This window comes from Aotus nancymaae, unplaced genomic scaffold (genome assembly GCF_030222135.1).
Source record: "Aotus nancymaae isolate 86718 unplaced genomic scaffold, 86718_ANA_hifiasm-v0.15.2.pri h1tg000003l, whole genome shotgun sequence".
In the NCBI taxonomy this organism is placed as follows: domain Eukaryota; kingdom Metazoa; phylum Chordata; class Mammalia; order Primates; family Aotidae; genus Aotus; species Aotus nancymaae.
Genome location: NW_026988414.1, coordinates 1904948 through 1922365, shown reverse-complemented (window position 1 = coordinate 1922365; position 17418 = coordinate 1904948). Strand labels below are relative to the sequence as shown.

The 17418-nt window shown below is 48.7% G+C and overlaps 1 protein-coding gene across 6 annotated transcripts in view; it reads left to right on the top strand.

The window, feature by feature from the left end:
• Nucleotides 1-16250, top strand: part of GPR107 (G protein-coupled receptor 107) — a 78815-nt gene extending 62565 nt beyond the window's left edge. For all 6 annotated transcript variants that reach the window (XM_064377042.1, XM_064377035.1, XM_064377032.1 and 3 more), the window contains 4 exons: nt 4196-4245; nt 7121-7204; nt 8257-8378; nt 14223-16250. In XM_064377042.1, coding sequence (XP_064233112.1) covers nt 4196-4245; nt 7121-7204; nt 8257-8378; nt 14223-14319 — 353 coding nt within the window. In that variant the 3' untranslated portion in view covers nt 14320-16250. The remainder of the gene's footprint in view (nt 1-4195; nt 4246-7120; nt 7205-8256; nt 8379-14222) is intronic.
• Nucleotides 16251-17418: the final 1168 nt, after the last annotated feature.

Sequence of the window (17418 nt, the reverse complement as noted above, 5' to 3'; positions counted from 1 at the left end):
CTTTTAGAGGGGTCTCCGCAGACTCTAGGTCTTTGACTCACTTGGGCTCTTTTTTTTTTTTTTCTCTCCGTCTTTCCTCCACAGAGGGATTATTCTCAAGTGTAGACCTGATCATGGTGTTGCCCTGCCTAAAACCTGTGGGAGGCTAGTTCGAAGGCGGTTGTGACTTCTGTCAATTCTTCATAATTACAGATCGAACTTCTCCTCCTGCTCTTTCCCTCCTTCTCACTGCTGCTGTTGACTAGTTTAAAAAACAAACAAAAACCAGCTGGCAGGGTTGCTCACGCCTGCAATCCTAGCACTTTGGGAAACAGATGGGAGGCCTTCTTGAGCTCAGGAATTCGAGACCAGCCTGAGCAACATAGTGAGACCCTCTCTCTGTACGAAGTTAGCTGGATGCAGTGGTGTGCACCTGTAGTCCCAGCTATTTGAGAGGTTAAGTTGGGAAGATCATTTAAGTCCAGCAGGTCGAGGCTTCAGTGAACTGTGATCATGCCACAGCACTCCAGCCTGGGAGACAGAGGGAGACCCTATCTCAAAAAAAAAAAAAAAAAAATAGAAAAAAGAAAACAAACCCTTTAGAGCAGGAGTGTCCAATCTTATGGCTTCCCTGGGCCACATTGGAAAAATAATTGTCTTCAGCCACACGTAAAACACACTACCAATAGCTGATTAACTAAAAGGATAAATAAATAAAATAGTTGCAAAAAAGAAAAATCTCATGATGTTTTAAGAAAGTTTAGGAATTTGTGTTGGACTGCATTCAGAGCTGTCCTGGGCTGCAGGTTGGACAAGCTTGCTTTAGAGGTTCTCTGGGACCCTCAGAACCAACCAGGAGCGGAAGCTCAGTCTTCTGTGTCTTACGGAATGTGTGCCTTTACTCAGCCCTGCCCCATTTCCTAGGCTCTCCACAGTCCAACCGCTTTGAGCTGCTTTTCCTTCCCTATATGTGCAGCTCTCTCGCCTCTGAGCCTCCACATCTGCTGTTCCCCAGCACTCTCCCCGCTTGCCTTCTCCACCCTGGCTCACTGCCGATCTGTGTTTAGGCCCTTTGGGAAGCCCTTTCTTTCACCCTGTTCCCCTGGTCTGGCTTGGAAGCCCATGCTTACCCCTGTCAGGGCACCTTGAAACCCAGGAATGAAAACATGACACTTCTCTGTCTGGCTGATTTTCTCAGTTGCAGCAAGACAGGAGTTTTGTTTGTCAGGACTTAGGCAAGCAAAATTCAGAGGAGACTTTTAAAGCATTTTTTATCATTTAAACAGTCTAAATGTTGGAGCTGTTAAGAATTGAGTGTTCTTGCTGAAGAACTGTTTACTGGTTTGGGAAGGCCATGGTTCCGGTTGTGCTGCTGGGCAGAGTACAGTGTGAACTGGTCATTTCATTGTCGCCTGCCAGTGGGAGCAGCAGGTGTGCGTCCAGAAAGGAACACAAAATGTTCATCCCAGAGGGTGAAGGTTAAAATCCCTGGGAGTGCGTCATGATCGATATCTGATGCTTCTCAGTTCTCATGTCTTGTCCTCTGAGAAGGCCTTCCCATCCCCCAGAGAGGAGGAGCATCTGCTCGCAGGCCTGTCGGCAGTGGCCGTGTGTGCCTGTCACTCAGTGAGTGCATAATTTGTGTTTCAGTGCCCTTCTCTCCTCGCAGGATGGCAGCTGCCCGGGGGGTAGAGGGTGCAGCTGTCATGTATACTGCTGTATCGCAGGGCCTGGCTCAGAGTCGGGGCTTGGTAAGTTTGTATTGACTGAATACAAAAGAGATGAGGCCAGACACAGTGTCTCACACCTGTAATCCCAGCACTTTAGGAGGCTGAGGCAGGCGGATCACTTGCGCCCAGGAGTTAGCAACATAGTGAAACCGCATCTCTACTAAAAATACAAAAATTAGTGGGGCATGGTGGCAGACACCTATGGTCCCAGCTACTCGGAAGGCTCAAGTGAAAGGATCTTTTGAGTCTAGGAGGTCAAGGCTGCAGTGAACTGTGATTGTGCCACTTGCACTACAGCCTGGGTGACAGAGCGAGACCTCTCTCAAAAAAAAAACAACAACGACAAAAAAGAAAAGATGAGAACCAGAGAGGTTTGATTTTTAATTTACTTTTTCTGTTATTTTTTGAGACTGGGTTCCTTCTGTCATCCAGCCTGGAGTGCAGTGGCATGATTTCAGCTTACTGCAACCTCAATCTCCAGTGCTCAGGCACCTCTGTTTCCCAAGTAGCTGGGGCCACAAGTGCGTGGCACCACACCCAGCTAATTTTTTTTTTTTTTTTCTGAGACAGAGTCTCACTCTGTCACCCAGGCTGGAGACTGCAGTGGTACGATCTCAGCTCACTGCAACCACTGCCTCCCAGGTTCAAGCAATTCTCCTGCCTCAGCCTCCCAAGTAGCTGGGATTACAGGCACCCACCATCATGCCCAGCTAATTTTTGTATTTTTAGTAGAGATGGGGTTTCGCCAAGTTGATCAGGCTGGTCTCAAACTCCTGACCTTAGGTGATCTGCCCACCTTGGCCTCCTAAAGTACTGGGATTACAGGTGTGAGCCACTGTGCCCGGCCTATTTTTTAGTATTTTGTAGGGATGGGGGTTCTACTGTGTTTCCCAGGTTGGTCTCAAACTCCTGGACTCAAGCAGTCCTCCTGCCTTACCCCACCAAAGTAGCCAGCACACTCAGCTGATTTTTAATTCTTTTTTTTTTTTTTGAGTTGGAATCTCACTCTGTAGCCCAGGCTGGAGTGCAGTGGTGCAGTCTCGGCTCACTGCAACCTCCACCTCCGGGTCCCGGTTCAAGCAATTCTCCTACCTCAGCCTCCCAAGCAGCTGGAATTACAGGCCTGAGCCACCATGCCCAGCTAATTTTTGTATTTTTTAGTAGAGACAGGGTTTCACCATGTTGGCCAGTCTGGTCTTGAACTCCTGACCTCGTGATCCACCCGCCTCGGCCTCCCAAAGTGCTGGGATTACAGGTGTGAGCCACCGCGCCTGGCCTTAAATCTTTTGAAAGACGAGTCTCACCCTGTTGCCCAGGCTAGTCTCAGACTCTTGGGCCCAAGGGATCCTCCACCTTGGCTTCCCGAAGTGTTGGATTACAGATAGGTATGAGCCACTGCGCCTGGCTGAGATTTAATTTTTTCAAAATAACAAGACTGCTATAGACATTGCTAGAGAAGAAAGCTGCTGTGATTTTTCATCTTCAGGTGTTATGTGTGTGCCTGCATGATCCGCTGCAGCCCCAGGGGCAGGTGTTCTATCTTCTCAACTCTGAGACTTTTTGAGCGTCCCCTCATTAATGCATTTGGTTTCCAGAGGAGGTTCTGTTAGTTGATATTCATCTTGAAGATAATTTAGGATTCCAGGAATTTCTTTTGGAATCCTAAGCCTGAATTCCCCCCGCCCCACAACTAATCATGAGCCCAAAGGAGGAGGAAGAGGAAATTTGAACCTTCACCACCCACAGTCCCATTCTTAAACTGAATCAGTAATTGAATGCTATTAAGAAAAATTAATTTCCCTCCTGCAGGAAGGTTTATGATGAATGAAAGGATTGCTGATCTGGCAGGGAGCCAGGCTTCCCTCTGCTCATCAATATTTCAGAGCCACAGGCAGTGTCAGGAAGCTAGCTGTCCTGGCTTGGCTGACCTTGAGCATGCATGAAGATAGGATCTGGCCAGGAAGGCTGTACTGAAAGGGCTTATTACAAGTCACTTAATGATAACTTCAGTGAAATTTGCAAAATACACCTGTGGGTTAATTGAATTTACACCCTCAGCTAGTGGGAGGCTCCCTCAGCTGGTTCTCTGGGACCAACTTGAGACTAGTCCCAGTGGAGGTCACAGCTCTGTGCAGAGCTGAAATGTTTAATGCTGGCTCTCTGGGGGGAAACATTCCTGATTTGTAGCATCTGCCAATTCCTGTGATGTCAGTATGCTCCCACCATAGCCAGGTTACAGCTGCTGACCCTGGGAATCGCTGGAGCAAGCCAGCTCCAGCTCATGTCTGGGGCCATGCTGCTCCCACATTTTTTCCTGGTGATTGGAGGAGAGCCTACCCAGCGGACTTGATTCCAGAGACATGATGTGCCTCTGAATGGTTCTCATCTGCATTAGAGGTGGCCTCTTGACTGAGAGGGTGCCTGAATGAGGCCTGCTTTTAAAAATGAGAAGTTAACGAGCTCTTCGTTTTCTTTCTTCTCTCTAGCTGCTATTAACTTAGCAAAGCTGAAACTTTTCAGACATTATTACGTCTTGGTAAGTAAAAAAAAAAATCCTCAATCTATAAATAAAATCAATTCAAAGAGTAGAGCAAATGAACTTCCAAAGAATTGGTGAAAGCACAAGATGTGCCACCTGGAGCTGAGTGGTGTGGCTTTTCTTTCTTTTCTTTTTTTTTTGAGACAAAATCTCGCTCTGTCACCCAGGCTGGAGTGCAGTGGCACAATTTCAGCTCACTGCAACCTCCGCCTCTCGGGTTCAAATGATTCTCCCTGCCTCAGCTTCCCAAGTCACTGGGATTACAGGTGCCTACCATTACACTTGGCTAATTTTTGTATTTTTAGTAGAGACGGGGTTTCACCATGTTGGCCAGACTGGTCTCGAACTCCTGACCTCAGGTAAGCCTCCTGCCTCTGTCTCACAAAGTGCTGGGATTACAGGCATGAGTCACTGTGCCTGGCCAGTGTGGCTTGCTTTTTTTCTTTTTTCTTTTTGAACACTGAGTCTCTCTATGTTGTCTTAGGATGGACTCCAACTCCTGGGTTCAAAAGATTCTCCTGCCTCGGCCACCTGAATAGCTTGGACTGCTTATGCACACCACCATGTCTGGCTTTCATTTTATAAAATCTAGTTGTGTCTTTTAAAATGGGAAATTAAATACCTGAGTTACATTTTTTTTTTTTTTTTGAGACAGTCTTCCTCTATTTCCCAGGCTTAAGTGCAGTGGTGCAATCTCGGCTCACTGTAACCCCAGGTTCAAGCAATTCTCCTGTCTCAGCCTCCTGAGTAGCTGGGATTACAGGCACACACCACCATGCCCAGCTCATTTTTTTTTTTGTATTTTTAGTAGAGACAGGGTTTCACCATATTGGTCAGGCTGGTCTTGAACTCCTGACCTCAGGTGATCCACCCGCCTTGGCCTCCCAAAGTGCTGAGATTATAGGCATGCCCAGCTGGTGAGTTGCATCTTTTTAACTTTAGTTTTAAATTTGGCTTTAAGTAGTCAGAAAAATAACACATGCTTGATGTGAAAACAAAAACAAAACTGCACAGGTTATCAAAACACAGCACAAGCCCTATAGGAGACTGATCTTCCCCCTCTCCATGGTGATTACTGTTAACAGCTTGGTAGTTATTTCTCTGGGTTTTTTTCACTAGGCATTTGCCATACCTGCTCCTTTGACTTGCTTTTTTTTGAGACAGGATCTCACTCCCATTGCCCAGGCTGGAGTACAGTGGCATGATCTCGTCTCACTGCAGCCTTGACTTCCCAGGCTCAGGTGATTCTTCCACCTCAGCCTCCCAAGTACCAAGTAGCTGAGACTATAGGTGCACAGACACCACCACACCTGGCCAATTTTTTTTTTTTTTTTTTTTTTTTTGAAATGGAGTCTCATTCTGCTGCCCATGCTGGAGTGCAATGGTGCCATCTTGGCTGACTGCAATCTCCACCTCCTAGGTTCAAGTGATTCTCCTGCCTCAGCCTCCCTAGTAGCTGGGATTACAGGCACTCACTACCACACTCAGCTAATTTTTGTATTTTTAGTAGAGATGGGGTTTCACCATGTTGGCCGGGCTGGTCTCAAACTCCTGACCTTAGGTGATTCACCTGCTTTGGCCTCCCAAAGTGATGGGATTATAGGTGTAAGCCAGCAAGCCTGGCCCTGCTAACTTTTTGTATTTTTAGTAGAAATGGGGTTTTGCCATGTTGCCCAGGCTGGTTTCAAACCGCTGAGCTCAAGAGATCCACCTGTCTTTGCCTCCCAAAGTGCTGGGATTACAAGCAGGAGCCACTGCACCGGGCCACTATTTTTATTCATTTAGAAAAATGGGACCACACTATCATGTTCTTCTGCAGCCGTTTTTGTTTTAGTCATTTGAGAAAACCAGTTACATATTGTGGTAATAAATTTCCCTTAAGAACAGAAAAATTAAGATGGTTGTTTTCAAACCTAGAAACAGGACTCTGATGGACATGAAAAGTTGTATCAGCAAGAGACGGAGCTTGCTAGAAATTGTTAGGATCATAGTTTCTTCGACTATAGAAGGTACAGACCTCCCAGAGTTAGTTTGCTTCCTGCCTCTTAAAAGAACATTTCCAAGTCTCCCCTCTGTGAGTTTGCCATTGTCACTTCGGCCAGTTCCTTTGCTCAAGCAAACAGCAGACTTCAGTGGTAGAGAGCGATGCAAGAGCAGACACTCCACTTGGGGTTGCTTTTTTTCTTTTCTTTCCCGCGGATTTTATGTCATCCACCAAACAGGCACAGGTCATCACAGAACCTCTCTGGTTGCATGCGGTGAGAATGAGTGATCCTTGACGGCCAGGTCAGCTGAGCTTAGTCCCCATGCGCGGGCCATGCTCTACTGGCCAGCACATTGAGTCCTTATCACCGCAAGGAGAAATGAAGGCATTCTCCCTTGCTAGAGAACTTGGTAGTATTTGTACTTCTATGAGTGTGGACCACGAATGCTTACAGCATTTGCCAGTGAATAGGACAGAAGTCAGTAATTTCCCTTTGTGGCTGTATTTCGCTATCACTACCGGTAAATATTCCTCAAAGCCTGAGAATAAGAAATACAGTCTTTGGAGATTGAAATGAAGGGCGTATGTCTGTGGATAGGGTGAGGAAGGGTTAACAGCAACCCGACTGAAGTGTCTTGTGCTCCCCGTGGGTGTGGCTGTTACCAATAACTTGGTCAGGTAGAGAAAGTGAGAAATTCTTTCAAGTGTGACTAGCAGGGTAGCCATGTCTCTCCACTGCGTGTATTAATTCACACTATACATGTCACATGCTTTTCTTTGAGTGAATCTGTTTTCTGTTTCCTAGTTCATTTGTGGAAGGAAATTGTTAAAAGTGGTGTCCTGACTTTTATGTTGATTTGATTTCCTGTTTCTTTCCTCTTCATACAGATTGTGTGTTACATATACTTCACCAGGATCATTGCCTTTCTCCTCAAGCTTGCTGTTCCATTCCAGTGGAAATGGCTCTACCAGGTATGCTGCTCACAGGCATAATGCCAGAGAATTTATGCCTGAGGATAAAGTCTTGAAGTGTAACTTAACGGTTGTTACTAATTTGTCTGGGAATGGCCACTAAGACCTTCCATCTCTTCTTTTTTTAAACTTTTTTTAATATTTATTTTTTAGTTTTTGAGACAGGGCCTCACTCCGTTACTCAGACTGGAGTGCAGTGGCGCTGTCTCAGCTCACTGCAACCTCCACCTCCTGGGTTCAAGCGATCCTCCTGCCTCAGCCTCCCGAGTAGCTGGGATTATAGAGGTGTACCATCACGCCCACCTAATTTTTGTATTTTTAATAGAGACGGGGTTTTGCCATGTTGGCCAGGCCAGTCTCAAACTCCTGACCACAGGTGATCCACCCACTTTGGCCTCCCAAAGTGCTGGGATTACAGACGTGACCACCACGCCCGGCCTCCTTCCATCTCTTCTGGTCTATAATTGAGATGATCTGTTTGTCCAGAAATGCTGCTGGATTCCATGCGGAATCTCAAAATAATTGCATTCTTTTAGTTTTCAATCTTAGAAGTCTGAAGAGAAAAGCTTCAGGCACAGAAAGATTTACCCTGAATAATTAGAACTTAGATGAGATGGGATCTTTTCCTTTAGTTACAGGGCTTAGAGTAATTAGAATTCAGGCTTCCCTTCTTCTTTGCCCATTTTATTATTTCAGTAATAAAGTATCTTTGCAATAAACTAGAACTAGCTTAACTGCTCCAAGTGACTTTTTCTTGCGTGCTGTAGGGACCGTAGGAGGATGTGGGTATGTGATGTGCTCTTAAAAGCAACCAGTGAAGACCTGTTAAAGCAAAGCAGAGCGCGGACTCTGAAATGTCATCCCTGGGCAGAATGCTCCTAGTTGAGGCTTCAGCAGGTCTAAGGAAAATGCCCTGTAGCAGGAACTGGCATTTGAGTGAAGAACCAGCGAGTGGTGGGTTGTGGGGAAATATGTCAGTTTGTTTAGTTCCATTGCTTTCTGAAGAACAGTGTTGCTAATCTCTTTATTTTGGGTGGTTTTTAAACTTGCAGCTCCTGGATGAAACGGCCACACTGGTCTTCTTTGTTCTAACGGGGTATAAATTCCGTCCAGCTTCAGATAACCCCTACCTACAACTTTCTCAGGAAGAAGATGACTTGGAAATGGAGTCTGTGTAAGGAATCTTTCTTCACTCTTCCTTAGCCCTGACCCCTCTGCCTAACTAAAAGCAGTGCAGTGTGAATCGGGCCAGCTGCTCTCGGCATTTCGTGGCTCCAGGGGTGGTTCCTCTGTTTTTAAGGGAAGGAAATGGACGCTGGAGCCCCAGGCTGTCTGTCTTAGTTTGAAGTACAATAACTGCCAGGCCTTGCTGGGTCTTGTCAGGGATGATGAACTCACCATCTACTGAGCATCACTGGAGCCTGCTTCCAAGAACTTGGTGGCAAGGACTTAGGGATATGCGTGGCCCGTTCACAAGGGAGAGGAAGGAGCCCACTTTCTGTCAGGCGCTTATGTCTGAAAATGGAATCTTCTGAGTCATCTCTGAGTCTACTAATGATCCTCAAACATCCTCTATCGTCAGATAACTACGTGGCTTTTCACAGCACAGTGACTTTGACCTATATTCGAGCACTAATCCGAGTCACTGAGTGAGTGATTCTAGGGTCCTATTTTCTGGGAAAGGGCAATCATTCTCTGGAAAAATGAATAGCGATTAAGCATATTTGCTTGTTAACTCTGAAATTTGATAAGCCAGATCAGTTGCTGTGTTTGATGATTAGCCTAAGGTGGAGTGTTCTCTTCTTGTTTCACTGGTATTGTGTTCTGCCCCCAGCCCTGGCAGCCTTTGACTTCTTCTCAATTCGGAGGCTGAGACTGGCCCATGCTAGACTCTGCTTGGCTGTCAGCAGGTCAGGCAGCATGGGACAGCTCTCTCTGCTCAGCTCCATGGCAACAGTACATGGAAGGCAGGTCCTGCCAAGGGCCCCAAACAGCCTCTCCCCATGCAGAGAAGACAGTGGAGAGGAGTGCAGGAGGACCATCAGCTGCCTTTCCCACAAGCAGCAGGATCTCAGCAAGTGTCTCTTGGTTGAAGAGGCACACATGTGTCTGTCTGGTAACCAGCAGCATCAGGAAGTAACCTAAAGCGTGTTGTATGTGTCATTCCCCTGCTGGGAGCCTTTAGCTTGGTGCCTCCTCGGATAGGCAGCTGGAAGCCGAGTGGCTGGGTCACAGCGTCTTCTCCTTTACGCCGTTGCACTCCACAGTGGTCACGGGGGTGCCCGCTGCCCATGCCCTTTCCCTCAGCCGTCTCCTCTTGGAGCCTGGATACATTATGAAGGTCTTTTTGTTTCATGGCAAAAATTTGTTTTTAATTTTGTTTTGGTGCTTGTTTTCTCTGTGACAGTGCGGACGACGCGGCTGCCCTCGGTGCAGCCATTACCCCACCAGTCCTGCCTCAGCTTCTTTCTCTGGGCCTGGGAATGAGGGCACAGTCCAGAGTAACACTGACTTTCTGTCTCTTTCCCCTTCTATTTCTTTGACCATCTCTCTTTAAGCCTACCAATTTAGGCAACAGAAGTTAGCGGTAAATAATCAAGTTAAAAGTACTGAATGTGATTTCTATTTTCAAACTTAGTAGCTGCCTCCTAGGCTCTGTGTATCCTCAATGATCTGAATGACTTGTCATCTTGAAGAGTGAGAATGGAAAGAAATGTTTGGTGTGTGGGTTCCTGGCCAGGAGGTTTTCTCCCTGGGGTTCCATTCCAGAATGCTGTCTGCATGGTTGCTGTTCACCCTTCACAACTCCCTGCATTCTCTCAGGTGGGCGGGGAACAAACGTAGAAACGGGGATTGGAGACTAATAGAATTGTCTCTTCACTGGGTCGCCCCATATTTCCCGAAAACACTTTTTAGTTAGAGAAACGGATGTATCCATGGACCAGTGAGGCCCAAGCCACATTTATTGCAGTCTTGTGTGGCAGAAGAAACCTGTGTCCCATTTGGCACTTTTGGTTGCAAGCACAGAGACTTGGAGCTTTGCGAGGGAAGGGGGTTACAGTTTCAATGTCAAGGAAGGAATGCTTGTCTGCGACGTAGGTTGCTGATCGGATGTTGGCCCTTCAACTCTTTGCCCCTTAAGTGCTTGCACCAGAACTAGGACACCCAGTGAGGTGCCTGTGAAGCTGCTGAAGCCCCACCACCATTTGTCTCTGCCGGGGAGGCTTTCAGGTGTTCATCTGACCCGGGTTTCTCTTCTCCCTGCAGCAGAGCTTGAGCTCCCTGGAGCATTGCCGGCACCCCATCTGCAGAGGACTAGCCAGGCTTCCCACAGCATGGGGCCCCAGGTGTTCCTTCAGCTTCCTGGAGGCTTGCTGGGCAAACAGGCTGCAGTGCCCACCCCACCCTGGGCATCTGCCATCAGGTTTCTTCCTCTCCTTGAGTTCATTCCTGCTGCTCCCAGTCCTGGCCACATGCTGAAGCTCCATGTCACCTGCCCTGCCTGTGACACCCTCCTGTGCTCCCACATGCCCTTAACTTCCGTTCTCCCTCTTCTCACTCCCAGGACTCAAACTCACCCAGCCTAGGCCTGCCTCTGCCCCTCGCTGCCCCCAGCCCCTCCTGAATGCCAGGTGCCTCTGTCCTCCTGCTCCCTGTCACCTCAGACTTGAAGTGGCACTCTTCCTGTTTCACACCAAGCTGGCCCTGCCCCAGCGTTCCCACAGGCCTTGGCGGCACTGACATCTGCCCAGTGTCAGGCAGCCATGGCTGAAACACCTCCCTCTTGCTCAACCCGTGTGGAGCACTGACCACGTCTTGAAGGCCTCACTTTGTGCCTCTCACGCCAGCACCACCCTGCCTCTTTGTCTCGTGCCTGGGGTTTGTGGTGGCACCCCCAATCCTCTCCCCTTCCTCTCCATCCTTTTATTCCCTGGAGACAGGGTCTCACTCTGTCACCCAGGCTGGAGTGCAGTGGCACTATTACAGCTCACTGCAGCTTTGACCTCCCTGGGCTCAGGCAGTCCTTCCACCTCAGCCTCCTCAGTAGCTGGGACCACAGATGCGCGCCACCATGCCCAGCTAATGTTTTTATATTTTTTTGGAGAGACAGGGTTTTGCTATGTTGCCCAGGCTGCTCTCAAATTCCTGGGCTTAAGCGATCCTCCCATCTCAGCCACCCAAAGTGCTGGGAATGTTGGTGTGAGCTGCCTTGGGAATACAGGTGCGCCGGCCCTTCCTGTCTGTTCTTCTGAGCTCTAGAATCACCTGTAGAGTGTTTTTGCAGTTCCGGCTTCCTGGCTGCGCCCCTGGAGACTCTGATTCTCACTTCAGAATCTGCTTTTCTCACTCCCCAGGGCAGTCTGAGCAGGAGGCAGGGCTGAGAACCCCGGAGTAAGAATCAGGGTCATCCTTGGGTGACCAGGCAGACTGGGCCCTCGACAGCCCTGCCGTCCTGTGTCCACCCATGCCTCTTTTTCTGCCACTCTCCTTTCCAGACTGGCTGGAGTTATTAAATATATATACTGGAGGCCGGGTGCGGTGGTTCATGCCTGTAATCCCAGCACTTTGGGGGGCTGAGGCAGGCGGATCACCTGAGGTCAGGAGTTCGAGACCAGCCTGGCCAACATGGTGAAACCCCTTCTCTACCAACAATACAAAAATTAGCTGGGCATGGTGGCACGTGCCTATAATCCCAGCTACTCAGGAGGCTGAGGCAAGAGAATCACTTGAACCCCGGAGGCACAGGTTCCAGTGAGCCAAGATTGCGCCATTGTACTCCAGCCTGGGTGACAGTGAGACTTCATCTCAAAAAATAAAATAAAATAAAATATATATATATAAATAGATATATACACTGCAACTACTTAGCACTCCCGGACTTTCTGGGAAAGGTCCTGGGTTTTTCCTCCATGCTTTTTGCTTGTTATATTTCTTCTTTTTTTTCTGGCTTTTATGTTTCTTCTTCCTGACTTCCTTCCATCCATCTTGGGGCTAGCTCCTCTGTGTCGCATGACAGGCTTCCTGGCTTCCCAGTTTCCCAGCAGAGGGGATTCTTCTTAGCCTAAGCCGTCATCCAGCTCGGTTCCCAGCACTCCTGTCTCTGTTGGAGCCGCCTGCAGCGTCGTTCTGGGAGACCATCTCTCCCCTCCTGCGCTGTGGGCCCCCGAAGAGCAATAAGTCCATTTTTTTCCCTCTGTGACCTAGCACAAGGCCGGTCTTGAAGAATGAAAGTTGTTTTCTCTCTTGGCCCACCGTGTGGAGAGGAGTATTTTCTTAGAGAAGGACAAGTGGAACGTGTTTTCCCCAAGTCCATTGTCAGGGCCGTACCCGGGTCACGGGGAAGGTGCTTTACCGCTTAGAGTCAGTGTGCACTGAACTACTCATCCTTTTTAACAGATGCAGTGATCATGGGACAGTGCATGGTTACTGGAGTGTTTCTGGAAGACTTAGGGAGAGGCACGGGGGCTACTGCGGGGCTCAAGGCAGGGGGTTCTCTGGCTTGTGCAGAGGCCCCACCTCCTGTGTTCTCGTCTAGAGAAGGTCCCTTCAGGAGCAGCCCTGTGCACATGGATCCCTCCTGGGGCGAGTGTCTTCCTAACGAGGCCAGGCCTGAGACAGGAGCCAGCTGGCAGGAAGTGACGCTGGGCAGCTTCAGCTGAGGCTCCTTCCTTCGTCTTGGGGTATGCTTTTAGACTCACAGCATCTGTGGGATCCGGCCACATGCCTTGTCCCAGCTTTGCTGTAAGTACAAATAACCAGTGAGTCTGAAGGACTCATTTGAGAAAGGTCTCAACCCAGGGTGTGGGGGAGGGATTCTTTGAGCTTGGGTGCGGTAGCACCTTGGTGGCAAGAATGAAGAGACGAGGAAGAGGGGGAGGTTTTCTTCCCTTACCCCGTACAAACATTTACTTACCATGAGGTCCAGCTGCATGCACTCTAGATGGGTCACATATAAGGCCCCTTTGTCACCATTTGTAGGGAAAGGGGTGAGGTAGTTGGCAGGGGGATGGGTTGGGTCCTTGGAGAGAGTCTGTTGAGTTAGTTGACTGATTTTACTGATGAGGAAATTTCTCTTGGTTTACAGTGGGGGAGCATAAGTCCTCATTGTTTTCCTAGAGGACAGGGGAGATGATGGGCCCAGTGGCTTTGGACCCAGTATCTCTCCCTAGTTCTCCCGATACTTTCAGAGCCGCCCAGTTCCCGCACAGTCCAGCCCACCTTCTGTGAGGCAAGAGATTATCCTCTCAAGAAGCTGGGGCCTGTGCATGTGATTGCTTCTGATGGAAAGGGCTGCCTTGCTTAGCTCCTCACGCCCTGTGAGGCCAGCGATCTTCCATTCTTAATTCTCGAATTCAGTGAATGGCTCCATGGAGCTTCCTCAGAGCCAGGCACCAGCAGATGGAGCCCTGGGAGCTCACAGAGTGGAGGCCTAGGCCACGCACCAATGCACAGCCACATGACCTGGCCCCAGCCTAAGAAGAAGACAGCCAGTTCTCTGTCTGCAGTGGCCAAAGAATCTGTGGTCCTAGAAGGTTCCTCTAAACCTGTGATTCTGTTCCCTGGCTCAGAAATGATCCGTTGTGACTGGTTATTAAAATGTGTGGTTGGCTAATGAGCTTTCTTTTCTGAATGTCAATTAAGACTCAGATTTCAGTCTCATAACCATAACTGTCACATATCTATGCGCCACAAAAATGACACAAGCTGTGACAAAAAGATTCATGACGATTGTAATAATGATAGCTGGTGTTTATTGATTAGGCACTTTGGAGAATCTTGTTTTCCCTCATGACAGTTCTGAAAAGTGAGAATTATTTATTATACTTAAGCATAGAGAGGTCAAGGGACTTGGCGGTTATACAGCTAGTAAGGAACAGGCCAGGAATCAAACTTAGATTTGTGTGTTTCAAAAACTAACACCCATTATCAGTCCTAACCACCGTGCTGTGGTGGAGACGGCCTTTTACACTAAGAGACTGTGAGATGTTCCTTATCTTCTTTTTCTTGCCTTGTTTAGCGTGACGACATCTGGGGTGATGGAAAATATGAAGAAAGTAAAGAAGGTGACCAACGGCTCCGTGGAGCCCCAGGGCGAGTGGGAAGGCACCGTGTGACAGAGTCGACCTCGAGGATGGCACTGTCCAAGGAGACTTTTATTCATAGTCCTGTTGGAGAGCGAGAGCAGCTCCTACAGTGAACTATTGGCACCTCCGACAGTGACACCAGGGCACGTGGCTGGGAGCACAGTGCCGTGGAAACCTGACTTTGTACTCTTCTTTTATGGAAACTGGATCTGTGGCTGGTTACAGGCAGCTGGAGTCCTCCTTCAGGTGGGAATGGGAGGAGGGACACAGAGGAGGAGAGGAAGAGAAAAGGAATTACTCATTTTAAATTTAGGTTTCTTTTTTTCTTCTTCATTTGGGAGCTCTAAGGTATATGCAATTGTGACCCCACGTGTGGGGCAGTGGTGAGGACGGCAGGTGGAGGGGGAAGGAATGTGCGAGGTGTCTGTCTGATGCTTTAGGAAATGTCTGTAAGGACACCGGGACTTAGGAAGGAAGAAGGGGAGGGTGCCGTTGCCTCTTCAGGAGACAAACATGAATGAAAACAGGTGATTTTAGAAAGCAGAGTCAAAACCCAGCTTCGGATGTAGCACCTGCCCTAGGATTCCTGCCCTGAGCATTGCCCAGACCCTGAGAGTGACTGGGACGGCTGTTCCTGAGGCCCAGTGGCCTTCTTTCCAACAGGAATAGGAGGCTATGATGTCACTGTCAGGTCATGCCTGTGGCACAGTCCAGGTGGTGGGAGGGGGTTTTCTAATTGAGATGTTGCCTGATGGATCGAAAGACACATTTTTAAGCTCAAAAAGCATTAGCCTCTGGAGTTCCCTGGACATCCACTCCCTGACTGTCCAGAGCACCCCGTCTCGTTTCCCTTCACGCCTGTGGTTTTATTTTTGTGTGATCAGAATTTGGGAGGAAGTGGAAAGGGGTTTTCCTTAAGGAGCAGCTGGGGCAGAATAGGTCGTATTTAAGCCAATACTTAAGTCCAAGCAAATCATCCCCATTAAAAAGCTTCTTCTGTAGGCTAGTAGGATTTCTAAATAGATGAATGCAACAGACTTCGTCCCCATAGTCCAAGAGTGTGTATGTGAAGAAAGGGAACACAATTCAGCAGTTTCACTCAGGGATTTGGGGATGGTGAACTATTTCACAGAAACGCAGTGAAGTTCCCTTCCACGCTTTCAGAGCCTGGGAATGAACACAGAGCTGCCTAAAGTGAGCAGTATTGCAGCTCAGAGAGAAAAGCATTTGAATAGTGGGACAAGCTCAGAAGGTCCTTTGTGACTGAGGGCTTAAAAGGAGACCAAAACATGGCCCCATCAGGGATGCTTCTTAATGCCTGGGGGGCCAGCTAGGTAGAGTTGCTTCCAGAAGCTGGAGCCCACCCCTGCCTGGGCTTGTCAGAGAGCCACACCTGTAGGGGGAACTGGGACCTGGGGGGTGATAGTCGTGGTCTCTGGGAGTTGTTTTCTCACCTCTGGCTTAGAAGGGTCAGTGAGAAACCACAGGGTATGAGGTCACACTCACTGTCACGGGTTTGGGAACCTGAAAAAGTCTCCATTCAGAAAACGGTTGTTTTCCCTCTCCCATGCCATTTTCTCTTCCTGAATGACTAATGAGGAAGCGGGTGTTTTTTTTCTGCACTTTGGTTCACCATCTGGGTGCTGTAGGGTGCTCTGGAGGTGCGGGCTGCCTTCTGAGGCAGTGGCTCCTGGAGGCGGCCGTGGAGGAATAGCACGCCCCTCCCCAGGCCACGGGTGCACCTGTTGGCAGGTATTTTAGGGAGGCATCCGTGTCTTCCCAACTTCAGGAGAAGAGTAAACGTGCCCTAAGTGTTCACTTCTGGACCCTTTTAAAGTTAACTCGGGACTGGACTGTGTGACAGGGAGTTGGAGGAGGAGGATGGGAATCTTTAACACTTGGTTTTCCTGTGCAGAAACACAATACCAGTTTTCACAGGAATGTGTCGCAATCTGTGCCTGCCAAAGCCCTCCTCAGTCCTTCCCTCAGAAGGACACATTTGCTGTTTCTCCCACAAGCAGCAGTTGTTGATGAGGTGATAGACTCCTTGGCAAGAATGAAAGGTGTGATGAAACCTCCCTGCTCGGAAGGGTCTCCGTGGAGGTGTCCTTACTTCACATGCTGGGTTTTGCGAGCAAGGAAGCCAGGGAGTGGAGGAGCCAGAGGGAGGCAGGAGTGTGTGTGGACAAGCGCTGGAGCCTCAGCCATCAGACTGGCATGGGAACGCCAGCGTTGGGTGTTCAGATTCCACGCGTATGTCTGGGCTCACTCACAGCATGGCAAGTGTCTGCAGTGCTAGTCCTGACCCTTCCGGAACAGCAGTGGACAGATGAGGTAAGACTGTGTTTCAGAAACAAAGATGGCCACAGCCTTCCTAAAAAGCAGGTCACCTGGCCGTGTCTGTATTATAACTGGTAAAAGGCTTCAAGTCAGATTGATGATCAAGAAAAGTCAAAACCCCAGCCCAGGATTGGTGAAGCAGGCGGTGGTTCCAGGCTTTTAAAAAATTATTTAAGCACTCTATCCTGTTCTGTGAATGTATCTTCCCTTTCTCCTTCACATCATAGCTGTGACCCACCGTTCATCTCTGTTGTTGCGTGAAGATGACGGATGGAGTCCAAAGCCAAGTGACTTCACCAGCTGACAAGCCATCCTCCTGCAGCCTGAGTTTCACGGTCCACTGGCTTCATTGCAATGCGGTGTTTGAACGATTAAGGCCTTGCAGTATTTCAAGGATTGGGCAGAAAATGTCGGATGCACATCGCAGAGCCATTGGTGGTATTTATAGCTCTGCTTTGTGCTCCTCCTCACTGTTTCTGCCTACGCAAAATATCCACGTCTCCTTTGAGAAATCTGTTGTGGACTGAAAGCGCTGCTGGCTGTGAAATTTAATAAAGTGTGTATGTTTCGCTAGAAAATTATTTCTCGGACAATAAGAACAGTCACTGATCTCTTAATCCTGGCTCTTAACAGTGGCCAAGGACTCCATCGGCCCATTTCTTGGTCCCTCAGTGCTTTAAAATTTAAGTGGCGATGCACTTCATAATGTTGAATATGACTCTGGTGAATTGTAGGAGGCCCTTGTGAGGAGGGCTTGCTTCAGTGTGAAAGTTGCTCCTGGCCCGAGTC